Source organism: Pseudochaenichthys georgianus, chromosome 18 (assembly GCF_902827115.2).
Source record: "Pseudochaenichthys georgianus chromosome 18, fPseGeo1.2, whole genome shotgun sequence".
NCBI classification, from domain to species: Eukaryota; Metazoa; Chordata; class Actinopteri; order Perciformes; family Channichthyidae; genus Pseudochaenichthys; species Pseudochaenichthys georgianus.
The window spans coordinates 21,223,902-21,237,828 of record NC_047520.1 but is presented as its reverse complement, the minus strand read 5'-3'; the positions used below and the strand labels follow the sequence as shown (position 1 = coordinate 21,237,828).

Sequence of the window (13,927 nt, the reverse complement as noted above, 5' to 3'; positions counted from 1 at the left end):
CAAGTACAAACCACAGACTGTCTGTGTCATGGAGAATACAGTCGCTGCTTTATTTATGTCTGTATAGGCCGTTGTTGTGAGTGTGGACGGTCGGAGCATATATAACGTTAGCTTAGCCAAGCTCCATTTAGAAAACACACATTTTAAAAGGGTTGTTCGCCTGCCGTCTGCAGACTGGTCAAAGCATTAATTCATGGTTTTTACTAACCGGTATCAGTATGTTGTTACTTCGGCATCATCGGTGTGTGTGTGTGTGTGTGTGTGTGTGTGTGTGTGTGTGTGTGTGTGTGTATGTGTGTGTGTGCGCGCGCGCTGTCTGTCTGTCTGTCTGCCTGTCTATTTATGTCCACTGCTTTTGACTTGCAAGCAGTGTCAGTGATAGCCCTAAAATGATTATGAATCAAAGAAGTCACACATGTCAATATTCTAACCCACTAAAAAGTGAACTATTCAATATGAAATATGTATAGAATAGTGAAAGGAGTGAACAAGAGAGGGGGTTCAGTAACAAGCCCAGTCTCGTCTAGTCACTTTTTACTATAGAACTTTATTTAAAGACTGTACAAGCGCTATATAAATGCATTCCTTTACCATTGACATTTACAATGTATTTGCACAGCAGTCAAAGTGAAAGGAAACTCTACCTTGGTGTCTGGAGAAAAGGTGATTTAAGGAACACTTGGAAAACACTCAAATGGTATTTGTGCTCTTCTGTGATTACAGGCAACCAGACAAACTGAGAGTGGTGTGGATCAGGAGGAACAGACGTCACGGCACGAAGGTGAGGAAGCAGAGAGCAACCACATGAGAGGAATTCAAATGTCTCACAGGGCTCATTGAAATGTCCTTCATCTTGAATGTTAAGAGCCCATGGCATGGCTGTCATGTTATCACCGCCATTATAATGCTTCGTATGGGCCAATCTGCACCGACCGGCACACGCTGTCAAAGTGACACGCTTTAAACACGTGGTCAGCGTTGTGAATTTAAATATGACTTGTTAAATAAAAAATGGTGGTTTGGGTTAAAATAAGTACTATGGTTAATTAGAAGTAGAGTTGTGATGGCTTTAGGCTTCACAAAGGACACTAACATGTCATCCACCAGGATATATATCTATAACCAAATTGTGTTCATTTTTACATTACGTTGAGTTTACTCCATCACAACGATTGTGCAATAATCCATTAGTCTATAAAAAGATGCTTTGTATAGATAGCTCCTAGCTGATTGCATCAGTAATGACTTCTCCTGTTGCTTCCGTCATAATGAATGCAGCTCCTGCAGGTCAGCGGCTGACAGTTAGAACCTTCTCGCAGGGACACAGTTTACCAGTAGATGATCATTTCCTCCTGAGCCAACTAGGAGGTAGAGTAGGGCCATATCACCTCAAATCAATCAATCCCAACTTGATCAGCATACGGCACCCTCTGTAGACCCCCGCACTATTGACAGGGAAAGATGAAAGGGGAGCAACAGAGGAGGGAGCCCTCTCCTGGACAGACCTGAAATAGGTGTTGAGTTTATAGATTACAAAGACAATGAATTTGCTATATTAGCAGTCCAAATGTTAGAAACATGCATGTGTTTATGTATAAAATGAATAGTTACTAACATACATCTTTGGACATGAGTGCAAAAAGAGGCGGACACGACTGAATCCCGAAGAAGAGAAAGAGAGGAGAGGTGAAAGCCCCCTGACAGGCTAAGCCTTGCAGAGTAACTCGCGGCTGGTTCAAGACTCGCGGGATATCATTCCATAACGAGTGAACATTTGATGAGATGTGTTCTTGTTTGCATGCTTCCAAGAGTATACACCTTAGTCTTGTGTTCAAAGTGCGCTCTGCAAATGCTTAAATACCGACTGAAAAACGTTGACTTTAATTAAATGTGTAATGTCAACAGATTTCACATTACTGCATCAGGTTAGCTGAAAGCAACAATATGAAACCTCTTTAATGGTAATATTACTGCAACGTGTCTCAGTCCAGCTGTAGAGACCGAGTCCTTTGTGTCTGTGTTCTGTTCCTCAGCTCCACAGCTGGCAGCCCGGCATCAAAGACCCCTACAGAGGCACGGTGCTGTGGCAGGTTCCAGAGACTTTGGACATCAACGTCACACTCTTCAAGGTGAGAGGCTGAATCAAAGGAGTAGCATTCAGTCGTTTAATATAACTAAGTACCTAATACTAGAGCTTTACTTGAGTATTTCCATGTTATGCTACTTTATACTTCTATTGCACTACATTGTGGCAACCAGTATTGTGGTTTTTACTGCCCTATATTTATCTGACTCCTTTAATTCATATTTACTTTTCAGATTCAGATTATTACTAATACAAAAAATAAATACATTCTTCAATAAACGTTGACATTAGATATCCAGCAGCACTATTTGAAGCATTAGCGCCACCTTCACCAGCTGGGATGAGCACATTAATGCATCAATTATCATTATATGAAAATGTAATATATGTGAGTCTGAAATTGGCCGTTATGCATAACAAGTACATTTTGCGGATACTTTTGTACTTTTACTTAATTAAGACTTTGAATGCAGGCATTGTATATGTATCAGAGTATTGTTACAATTGAGTATCGCTACTTTTACTGGAGTCAAAAATGTGAATACTTCTTCCATCCCCGGTAGCAGCTATACATTGTTGGATGACTGATAGAAGTGTGTGTTATTTGTGTGTCAACAGGAACCTACTGCCGAGGAGTTTGAGGACAAGGACTGGACTTTTGTCATTGAAAATGTGAGTCTGCAGGATCGGGGTTTTCTCACTGAATTCACTTTTAATCAGAACATAATACGAAGGAAGGAACATGTTTCTGTGCTGAACTTTCTTCTCATTGCTTTTATTTACAGGAGACAAAAGGCCGTAGGAAGGTGTTGGCATCGGCAGACGTCAACATGAAGAAGTTTGCCAGTGCCACGCCGGCCCAGTACGATGTGACGCTGAAGCTCAAACCGATGTCCGTCAAAGTGGTGGAGGCCACTCTGAAACTGAACCTGTCCTGCGTCTTCCTCAAAGAGGGCAAAGCCACGTGAGTCATCAGCTCCGAAGCATATCCAATACCACCTGCTAAAAGCAGTAATTGTCAAATTGTATCCCGGAATTTAAATCAATCTTTTAAAATATTAATACCGATTTGGATTTTCCTTACACTGAAATAAATGCTGCTCCAAAAACAAGTACAACAACCTGCCGATAGAACAATGGAACATGTGTTTGGAAAGATTTCTTGAAATAAGACGGGATATCTACGTAATAAATATCTCGTCATTTCCTGGGGAAACTTATTTTGAACTATATTTACCAGAATCAATAAATGTTGTGTTGCAAAACAAGCCAGAACAACTTAAAAGCAGTCTTTGAAGATAATTCAGATGCGTTGTTTAAAACAAGACCCTGTGTCTCAGTGCATTGTTACTTCTTCAGTTAGTATGTACGTGTTAAGACATGTTCTGGATGTTAGACAAGTATACTTGGCAAGATCCCGAGAGTCATGTAATGTGTTGTTCTGCTCTCCACAGAGACGAGGACATGCAGAGTCTGGCCAGTCTGCTGAGCATGAAACAGAGTGACATTGGAAACCTGGATGACTTTGCAGACAGTGATGATGAAGGTGGCGAGGAGAGGAGGGCCAGCTTCGGACCGGCTTCTCATGTCACAGGTGAGACTGATACCGAAGGTCCTAATTCAACCACTTAAAGTTGATGAGCTATAAGTGCTGATACGAGCGGAGTGAGATGTAAAGGGAAGGAAGCGACCCTTGAAACAGGACTGACGCGGTCTGAGTTTTCCTCAATGATCCCCAGGGTTATTAAGCCACAGCTGGGAGGCCTCGGTCAGTCCTGGCTCAACATGAGAAGCTTTCACCCAATGTTTCTGTTGCTTCTCTTTATTCACGTGCACACCTCCAGCTTTCCAGCTGCCGGCTGTAACAAGTCTCTTTGTGCACTCTCTACTCTCTAATGAAATCCCAAGACCCGTACCATTTCTTATCCATGGCACCCTGGCTTGCTCAAAGGCCAGATTTGAGTCCCCATTGGCCTGTTGATCGTTTGTTCGGGCTTGGATGATGTGCGTGTGTTCTCTGTCAGTCCACCTGTCTGTTGGCAACTCATCTCACGTACTACTCCACCCGTCTTGTATGGTCATGCTCAACAGACTGAATGCTGTCTGTTAGGTTAAACACTCCTAGTCATCATTGCTTTCTCCACACATAGCCCGAGCCTGTGGACGCTGGGCAGCGGCTGCTCTGCTGCACGTGCTCCAAAGGAGTGTGTCAGACAAAGTGTTGCTGCAGATGAAGCCGGGGAATGTGTGCACGGTCATTTGCAGCTTCAACACTACAATGTGTGCCGTCATCTCTATTAACTTTAAGGATCTCCCTTTCACCTTTTATATTTCCATTTCAATTGTTTCCTCTCCCGCTGCTTCCCCTTTTGTTTCCTATGTTCAAAACTCAGTTCCCTTTTCACATACTCTGTTTGTCTCCTGTTCCTTCTTCCCCTAACAGCCTCTGCTTCTTCTTTCATGAGAGTACATGATGTGGCTTGGAGGCCTGCAATGGAATCAGGTCCTGCAGGTAACTGTGTGTCCACGGATCCACCGTGCCACCTCCGATCGCCAACCTGCACCTTGTTTCATCTTAAAGGGGCCCTATGACGCTAATGTGCAACTTAATATCAGTGTGTGGTGTCTCTACTGTCTCAGGCTGCTCTGATGGGTTAGCTGGCCCCTCTGTTGTGATTGGTCAACCTCTTACAGATGTCCCGCCCCTTAGCCTATCACGTACAATGTGTTGGAAACTCCCCCTGTAGGGAACACAGGGATTTGACCATTTACATGCACACAAGACATCTTAATTCATCATGCACACTGCAGGAAAGGGACAAGCACAAAAGCATGGTCGGGCCCCTTTAAGCATCCGTTTAATTTATTTAATATGTTTATATTAAAAACATATTAATGTTTGCCAGAAAAGCCAACAATAAACACATACCTACTTTCACTGTCCATCTCACTGCTCTTCCCCTCACCTTCTCGTGTGTTTCCAACTCCTTCCTGCATCTCCACTTTCATCCATCTATTCTGTGTTCAACTGCTCTGCCATCCTCCTTTTTCTTATTTTCCTCATTTCATCCCTCTCTCCATCTTTTCTCTTCACCCTGTCCTTCCATTCTGCTCATCCTCAGAGATGGATTGGAAAGCGACCTCTGGCATTTCCTCCACCATCTCAGCCCCATCTCAGCCTCCTCTGCCCAAAGCCCCAGACCCCCCCGCTCCATCCTCTCTCTGCACCCGACCACCGAGCACTGGCCCCCCCCAGGCCCGGCCCTCCCACTATGCCTACTCACTGCCAGCCTTCACTCGTGCTCACCCTCCTGCACTTCCCAAAATCTTCCAGCCCGCTGCCGGATCAGGTACCAGACATTCCTCATCCTGTGTGGTCCCTCAGGGTCAGATGTGATGGTCCTACACTTCTCTGTTACTTGTGGAATTTAATTCGTTTAAACGTTTTTTCAGTGTGTATGGTTTCCAGGAATATTAGATATGTATATATATATATTTGATAACGTTTCTCAGCATCGGTTCCATGTACATACTGTAGTTCAAATGTTCATTTCCAGTCATTCATTGCTGATGTTTTTAAACTGAAACCAGTTTCTAATGGATGTGTACCCAGCTGCTTCCATTTGCTGTCAATAGCTCAACCCTTGAAACCAGGGTTTCCACATCAGGGCTTTGCAGCAGCTAAAAGGACATCACGTTGAATTGACATTATTGAGTTTGAATTGATGTTACGATAAAAACAGCAATATAAATGTATTTCTTTGAGCTTGACACTGACATTATCTTGATTTTGACACTTTTAAATGTATGAAACCATTAGGATACAAACCATATCATGTGTGCATCGTAACTGGCTGGTCCTGTAGTTCAGCTCGTTTGGTTGGTTTGATTTAGACTTGGAACTGGCCTCAAATCAGAGTTAATCAGATCTGGATTCTTCTCCACATGCAGACATCAGTGTCATGTAACACCTTGCTTGATGGAATCAAATGAATAGAACAAGTCCATGTGATCTGGAGTAATGTAATATGTTGTCATCGTCGTGTCCCGTCGGGCTGATCAGCTGGAATGCCCTCAATGTGAGTCTTCCAGCCTGCAGTCGTTGTCTCCGTGAGTAACCACGGTGTCGTAACAATGGCCTCTCGCAGACCATGTGTGTTGAGCTGGTCTCCATCACCACCCACGCTGTAAGGCAGTGGTGCAATGCAAATAAAGACATTCACTCAAGTACTGTATTTAAGTAGGACATGTAGGTACGTAGGCTACTGGTACTTGAGTACTTTTACATTATTCTATTTAATACTTTTACTGCACTACATTTTGTAGGCAAATGTTGTACTTTTTACTCCACTACTTTTATTTTACAGATTTAGTTACTCGTTACCTTCCAGATTTAGGTTATTAATACAAAATATAAATCAACACACATTATTATATATTATTATAGGTTAGTGTATACAGTCATTCATAAACCCACCTTAACCAAATGCAACATTGAAACGATGAACACATTATTGCACCAATAATTGGAATACATTAAAAAGAATAATGAAACAAATATCTGGGGCTTTCCATAACAGGTTCTTTCATTTCAAGTAGTTTTGAATTCAAACATTCTGAATAGAGGACTTTCACTTCTGAGTATTTGTACACTGCAGTATTGCTACTTTCACTTCAGTAGAGAAGTAGAGAGTACTTCTTCCACCTCTGCTGTCAGGCCAGTAAAGACCGGTGGTCTGTCAGGGAAAGCTTGCCTACATTGTGGCTTTACTTTACAACACTGAGTGATGTCCTTTCCTCTTCCTGTCTCCGGTGTGTCTTCCCTCTCTCCCCTTTCCTCTTCCTGTCTCCGGTGTGTCTTCCCTCTCTCCCCTTACCTCTTCCTGTCTCTGGGTGTGTCTTCCCTCTCTCCCCTTTCCTCTCACTTCCACCACTTCCTGTCTGCCATCTCTTCAGGGCCCATCTCAGCTCCGCGGAGGCCCCACAGCTTCCACAGTGGCTCCACTCCAGCTGAGGGCCTGGAAGCTCTCACCTTCACCCCCCCCAAAGCCACCTCTTTCCTCTCTGCCTCACCCTCTGATCCACCTCTACATACTCCCACTTCCCCTGGTACCTCCCAAACAGGTATTACATCATTCAATACAAAGAATGTGATTGTTTCTAATCGACAAGACTATTCAAATGACGGAATCCACATGGTGCCGTTCATGGTCTTGATCAGCTTTTCGGACTCAAGCTGCTTCCCATTAAACAGAGAAGAAGGACATGAGCTCATATTGAAAGATATGCCCTTCATTCAGCTCTGATCTGTCTCGGGTCTTTATGCTGTGATGGAGACGGGATGACACCCTGGCCACATGTACATGTTTGCCCATTCTACACGGCTATGACATTCATTTAAGTGCATTTTTAATACAAATGATTATTCTCTATTTCTTTCATTTGTCTTGCTTTCTCAGCCTGTCCCAGTGTCCCTTCCTTTTCTTCTCCGTTCTCCTCCTTCGCTTCATCTTCAGCTCCTCTCAGTTCCTGCCCTCCTCTGCCTCCTCTGCCTCCTCTGCCTCCTGCTCCCACTAACCCCAGAGCTCGCCCCCTCTCAGTGGGGGAGCCGGGCTCTGGCCTCACCCGGCCCACCAGCCTGCCCTCGGCCCCAGAGACAGGTACAGCGAGGGTCCTGTCAGAGGCTAGCTCCCACCTTCCAATTCGAATACCTGTCACTTCTGTTTCCCCCTTCATCCCTTCATCCCTCCTTCCCTTCTCTTTCCATCCCTCCTTCCCTCCTTCCCTTCTCTTTGCAGCTTCCTGGCAGAGTGAATGGAGGCCTCCTAAATCTCAGGCTCCTCTCGCACAACTTGCCATTTCTCCTAAGTTCCTGCATCTCTCTGCCAAGGACCCTGGAAAGCCTGCAGTGCCACAGAAAAAGCCGATAGAGACGCCATGTAATGCTCCACCTTTAACCCAGAGCACACTGCTCTACCTGTGTGTCATTCCTCTGCTCTGTTCGAAACCCAGCTGCTCCTCTCCTGTGCCAACATGGCCTTTATATTTACATCATCATCATCATCATCATGATGACGAGGAGGAGGACCTCAGATAGAATGAGACTCATTTAGATGCACTGCTCATTTGATGCCCAGTGGATTGGAACAGTCAGGATTTGACTCTCATTGGATTTACATTTGTTCACATGCTGTATTTCCCCTTTGACTCAATTCCACGTACACTTTCCTGCTGCCTTAAATACTCACTAGAACACCAACGTTGGATCAATCCGCAGCTGAAGATAGTCCCATACAATCGGACAGTTTGAGTCAGTTGGACGTTTGTTAAAAGCTTTAGTGGCCTGCTGTTTTTAGGAAGCTACTGAGTTAAGGGGAACATTAAGGAGGTCCTATCCTGCTCTAGGCTGTAACTGGTCTGCAGAGGTTCACATGTTCTCCAGAGGGATAGCAACAGTCACCCATCCCATGCTCTCCCATTGACCTTGTTTTGCTCCTTCCCTCACGTGCTGCTTCCTTGCACACGTGTTCATGCTCTGCACGACCTGTAGTCTACCTAGCTACTCACGGAGCTAAGTGACTGCTACGGAAAACAACACAGGACAAAATGCTTGCTGAACTTATTTAGCTAAATATACTTTAGTTATGTGTCATTTATATTCCATCTTCAACTCCCTCTATCCTCTTCCTCTTCCTCTTTCCCACGTGTTCCTCTCCGTCAGCTCCAGCCCCTGTGGCCCCTGTGGCCCCTGTGGCCCCTGGCCCCTCTTCAGAGCAGAGGCTCCAGGGAGGAGGCTCTGCATGTGTTCCGTGCTGGAGACCCCAGGTCCCTGCTGCCCTGCAGGCGCCCTTACCTCCTCTCAGGCCTCCTTCTGCTCTCATATCCTCTGGGCCTCCTCCTCCTCCTCCTCCTCCTCAGCCTCATGTTTCCCAAGCCGCCATGCCTTCTCACAGTGACCAAGATGCAGGTACACAATCAAAAGGGAGCTCCACTGAGTGACTAAACCTCACCAATATGTGAGCGCATGTCTCCCCCTGCTGGTTCTCCTCATGACAGCAGAGACACAACACAACATGGTCGCATTTACACTTCAAGCTTGTTATGTGTAATCTCTCTTCGATGTTTTCTTTTGATTTCAGAATTCAAAAGACAGTTGAGTACGTTAAACGAAGAGGACAACCAGTCTGCAACACCTACAAGTGAGCTTGAACACACATTGAGTAGAAGAAGTGACTGTTTTTATGGACAACACAGCTTTTTAACTCGAACAAAACTGCCTTTGTTGTTCAGCCCCTGATCCCAGACTGCCGCCTAGCTTTAGGACCGAGTCTTCCAGGGCTTCAGAGCGGACAAGAGACGCACCATTTGGATCCGAGGTCGTTAAGGCATCAGCAGAGTGAGTTCATATAAAAGGTTGCTTTTGATCTGGTTTGGTGTGTTTTGAATATTTGGTGTGGTTGGCATGGCTACGAAGGAATAATCCACCCTCTGATACTCCAACACTTGTTTTCAAAATGTGTGATGTTGGATGTTTTGTACGGGTTGCATATGTAATTAGTTGAGCAGGGTTGTTTATTTGAGACATTGGAAGAAGCAGTTTGATTGAGAATAGGGATAGGGTCCAAAAGGCTGTCTCAATGTGGCGTTGTTGTGTCTCACATTTTGGAGCCTCTTCAAAATTATTTACCAGCAAATGTCTAACAGGCAGGATTTTGTGAAACCCCAAGAGCAACGATATTAGGACCCCCTGTAACCTGGAGAGAAACTCCCTCTGGAGGGAACACGGGGATTGTAGCCTTTGCAGACCATTTACATGCACACATCCGACCTACAGGGAAGGGACAAACCCAAATATAAATAAAGGTTGTTTCCTCCCAACGGTGTGCGACATTTATTCATTTCAAAGTGTAAAGCTTAACTAAACAACTGGTGATGCCATTCCGCTGATCAATGAGACTTCTCTTTGTCTCGCCGGACAACGATTTGGCATTTCTTGCATTGATCCTGGAGAAGTGCGTTGCACAGCCGATTGCTGCCATGTGTATTTAACAATGCTAGAGCATTTGGGGTAGACTCTTCCTTTAGTAACATGATTTCCATTTAACGTTAATTGCACTGCATGTTATTGCTTTTTGCAGTTCGAACATGATAATGTCTCGTATGATATATCTATTGCATACTTACATTTGCCAACTATGGGATATAGGAGATAATCAGTGCCTGTATGTTGAGAGAAATGGTTCTTTTTGATAAACATTTTTCTATCTTGACATGGGTTCTTTTTGTTGCTTGACCCTACACAGACACACCTATTAACTTGGTTCTGTGTGGAGGCTAAAGTTTGCACTAAGTGGCTCTCATCTTTTTGCAGATTGCAGTGTTACAGCTATTTCAAGCTATTTCCCTGGATGCTCTTTGTCTGACAAACAGTGTCTCTGAATCTGAGGTTGAGCTGGGCCGGGTTTATGAGGTTAGAGATGATTTGTCTTGATGTATTCCACTCACTTCTGGTGAAATATGGTCTACAACCTTCATCCTAATTCAAGTGAAGCACAACACACTTTGTTCAGGGCAGTCTGGTACCTGGGGCTGTCACAGCAGACCTGATATTTATACAAACAAGAGACTGAACAGATAACATGTTGTCAGCTTGAGGAGACGGTAAATAATGGGATCAAAGCAAAGGGATGTTTTTCAAATGACTCCCTCCACTATGGAAAGGTTGTGTGCAGGTTTGTATGAAATGCCATGTAAGCATGCACAGCTGCCACTAGTTCAACATGTTACCTGAACAGTGCAACAGTGGTAGAACCAAACCAAGTCACTGGCTTGGGAAGAGCCAACTATATATTCTGAAGTGAATAGATTGTAAAATGCTAATTCAGTTCCATTGAACAGAATTAGCCAAAGGTACAGTAGCTAAAGAGGTAGCTGATGTAGTGTAGCATGTTTTGGCATGTATTCGCCATTCATTGGTCAGGCTTGGATTTGCAGTTCTGGCATCAGACACTTACTCCCACACAAACACACTGCTCATTTGTTTGGTTTGAAAGCAGTTCTGGGAATCTTACAAATGATTTTGTCTCAAACTCAATTACGTTAACGAGAGAACTCTGTTACGTTATATAGAAAACTAACCTCAGACGGCAACAAGACAGCAAATAAGAAGTATGCTAAGCTCAAATACATAGCATTTAAAAACGAGATATAAACATTTATTTTACATCATATATATTTTTTAAATATCTTGTTATTTTCACTGTAAATCTGATGAAGCAAGACCTTGATTCTCTCTGTTGAGCTGCTTCTATATTCAAAACATACAAAAGACGTGTTGTTACGCTGCTTGTTCAGTTGCATGTGAAATAATAACATAGTTTATGCGATTTTTAAAAAGGATTCTTTAAACGTTACAAAATAAACGAGAGCACCCCAGTGAAAGTCATGTTGATGAAGCACGTTCCAAGTGATCTGGCCGTGCATTTTGAGTGAACATTATACTTTTAAAAACTGCTGCCTAGCAAGGACTGGCCATTCCTTCTGTGGTCCCATGTCACATTGCTAATTTGCTTGTTCGCTTCTGTGGAATTCTGTGACTACACATGGCCTGGATATGGAGTGCATTACTGCCGTGGGGACCTTCCTGATGACGTAGCAACATAACTCAGATCTTCATTTGTTTGTCCCTCAGACCTGAGAGCATGGCCTCACTACTGCCACTTAGCCCCAGAATGCCCGTAACCCCAGGGCTTAACTATGTTGAGATGCCAACAACAAAGATGGATCAAACAGAATCATTGCCAACAATGAAATTACCACGAATCCAGCCAACAGTACCTCCCTCCCTTACTGCACCTAAGCAAAACCCTGATCCTCAAGTTAACACATCTGCTTCAGTCAAGGAGGCCCTGGATAACCCAAGAAGTCACAAGAAGTCCAAGATATCCATTCAGATAGGGAATCCAATAGCCCAACCAGAGCTGGTTACAAATGTACCGTTTACTCCTACCAGCCCCCAACCTACTTCCAGATCACTCCAGGGAGCTTTGTTGCACTTCCCTCAAACGGCTGCAACCTCTGACACAAAAGCAAGAGAAGTGACTCTTAGAAAAGAAGCTGTAACTATGGATTTGGGGTAAGTTAAATACCCATTGTATTGTCTTCAACATGCATCTCAGTTCAGTATGAATAAACTTAACACAAAAGGTAAGGACATTTGTGTTTGGTAGATTATTTCTTTGTTGTATCAATGCTTTTTGGCAAACAATCTTATACCGTTGGAAAGCCTGTTTTCTTACCTTTCAAACGGTGCCACATTTGTGAGGAACATGCATTTGTGGGATGAGCAGCAGAGCTGAGTATGTGGGTTGCGCCCATGGAAAATGGGACAAATCTCCTCTGCCAATGCCAAACAGCTTTTTTCTGTTGACTCTTGTTGGGGGTTGTTTGGTGGATTGGATGATTAAAGTCTGATGAAACGAGACTTATTGGCAACAATGTATTTATTAACAATTGATTCATTTAACAAGCAGCGTGTGGAAGAACCAAACACAGCCACAACAGCCTCTGCTCCTCATGCTGTCACCAGCCTGCTCACACTCTGCTGTGGGATGGCATCCCATTCTTCAACCAGCATTTGTCCCAAGTCAGCCAACGTGGTTGTGTTGGTCACTCTGGACAGCACGCCCAAGATGATCCCACACGTGTTTGATTTTTTTTTTTTCCTAGTCTATCGGTGCAGCAATCAGCAAGGCGTTCTCCACGACTTCTCCACACCGGGACCCTACCATCCATGTGCCGTACACAGAATCTGGACTCATCGCTGAACATAACGTTCCTCCACACGTCGAGGTTCCAGTGCTCTGAACATAACGTTCCTCCACACGTCGAGGTTCCAGTGCTCTGAACATAACGTTCCTCCACACGTCGAGGTTCCAGTGCTCTGAACATAACGTTCCTCCACACGTCGAGGTTCCAGTGCTCTGAACATAACGTTCCTCCACATGTTGAGGTTCCAGTGCTCTGAACATAACGTTCCTCCACATGTTGAGGTTCCCAGTGCGCTGAACATAACGTATCCTCCACACGTCGAGGGTCCCAGTGCTCTGAACATAACGTTCCTCCACACGTCGAGGTTCCAGTGCTCTGAACATAACGTTCCTCCACACGTCGAGGTTACCAGTGCTCTGAACATAACGTTCCTCCACACGTCGAGGTTCCAGTGCTCTGAACATAACGTTCCTCCACACGTTGAGGTTCCAGTGCTCTGAACATAACGTTCCTCCACACGTTGAGGTTCCAGTGCTCTGAACATAACGTTCCTCCACACGTTGAGGTTCCAGTGCTCTGAACATAACGTTCCTCCACACGTCGAGGTCCCAGTGCTCTGAACATAACGTTCCTCCGCACGTCGAGGTTCCAGTGCTCTGAACATAACGTTCCTCCGCACGTCGAGGTTCCAGTGCTCTGAACATAACGTTCCTCCGCACGTCGAGGTTCCAGTGCTCTGAACATAACGTTCCTCCACATGTTGAGGTTCCAGTGCTCTGAACATAACGTTCCTCCACATGTCGAGGTTCCAGTGCGAGTGGGCCTGAAGGTGAAGGCAGTCATGGCAGTTCTCCTGGCAGCCGTACGAGACCGGAGAGTGGCTGCTGTTTGGCATCGGCAGAGGATATTTGTCCCATTTTTCATGAGCGCACCCCACATACCCAGCTCTGCTGCTCATCCCACAAATGCATGTTCCTCACAAATGTAGCACCATTTGAAAGGTAAGAAAACAGGCTTTCCAACGGGATACGATTTATTGCCAACAAGCATTGTTACAAAAAAGAATAATCT

The 13,927-nt window shown here is 44.6% G+C and overlaps 1 protein-coding gene across 3 annotated transcripts in view; it reads left to right on the top strand.

Annotated features, from left to right (window-relative positions):
• Positions 1-12,256, top strand: part of ehbp1l1a (EH domain binding protein 1-like 1a) — a 31,552-nt gene extending 19,296 nt beyond the window's left edge. Inside the window, exons 2-15 of one of the 3 annotated variants that reach the window (XM_034105487.2) lie at positions 724-781; positions 2,034-2,129; positions 2,705-2,758; positions 2,872-3,050; positions 3,541-3,680; positions 4,530-4,598; positions 5,209-5,436; positions 7,043-7,210; positions 7,546-7,746; positions 7,885-8,025; positions 8,808-9,053; positions 9,226-9,285; positions 9,377-9,482; positions 11,778-12,256. In XM_034105487.2, coding sequence (XP_033961378.1) covers positions 724-781; positions 2,034-2,129; positions 2,705-2,758; positions 2,872-3,050; positions 3,541-3,680; positions 4,530-4,598; positions 5,209-5,436; positions 7,043-7,210; positions 7,546-7,746; positions 7,885-8,025; positions 8,808-9,053; positions 9,226-9,285; positions 9,377-9,482; positions 11,778-12,225 — 2,194 coding nt within the window. In that variant the 3' untranslated portion in view covers positions 12,226-12,256. The remainder of the gene's footprint in view (positions 1-723; positions 782-2,033; positions 2,130-2,704; positions 2,759-2,871; positions 3,051-3,540; positions 3,681-4,529; positions 4,599-5,208; positions 5,437-7,042; positions 7,211-7,545; positions 7,747-7,884; positions 8,026-8,807; positions 9,054-9,225; positions 9,286-9,376; positions 9,483-11,777) is intronic. The other 2 variants (XM_034105489.2, XM_034105488.2) reach the window with 2 other exon arrangements.
• The last annotated feature ends 1,671 nt before the right edge of the window (positions 12,257-13,927 follow it).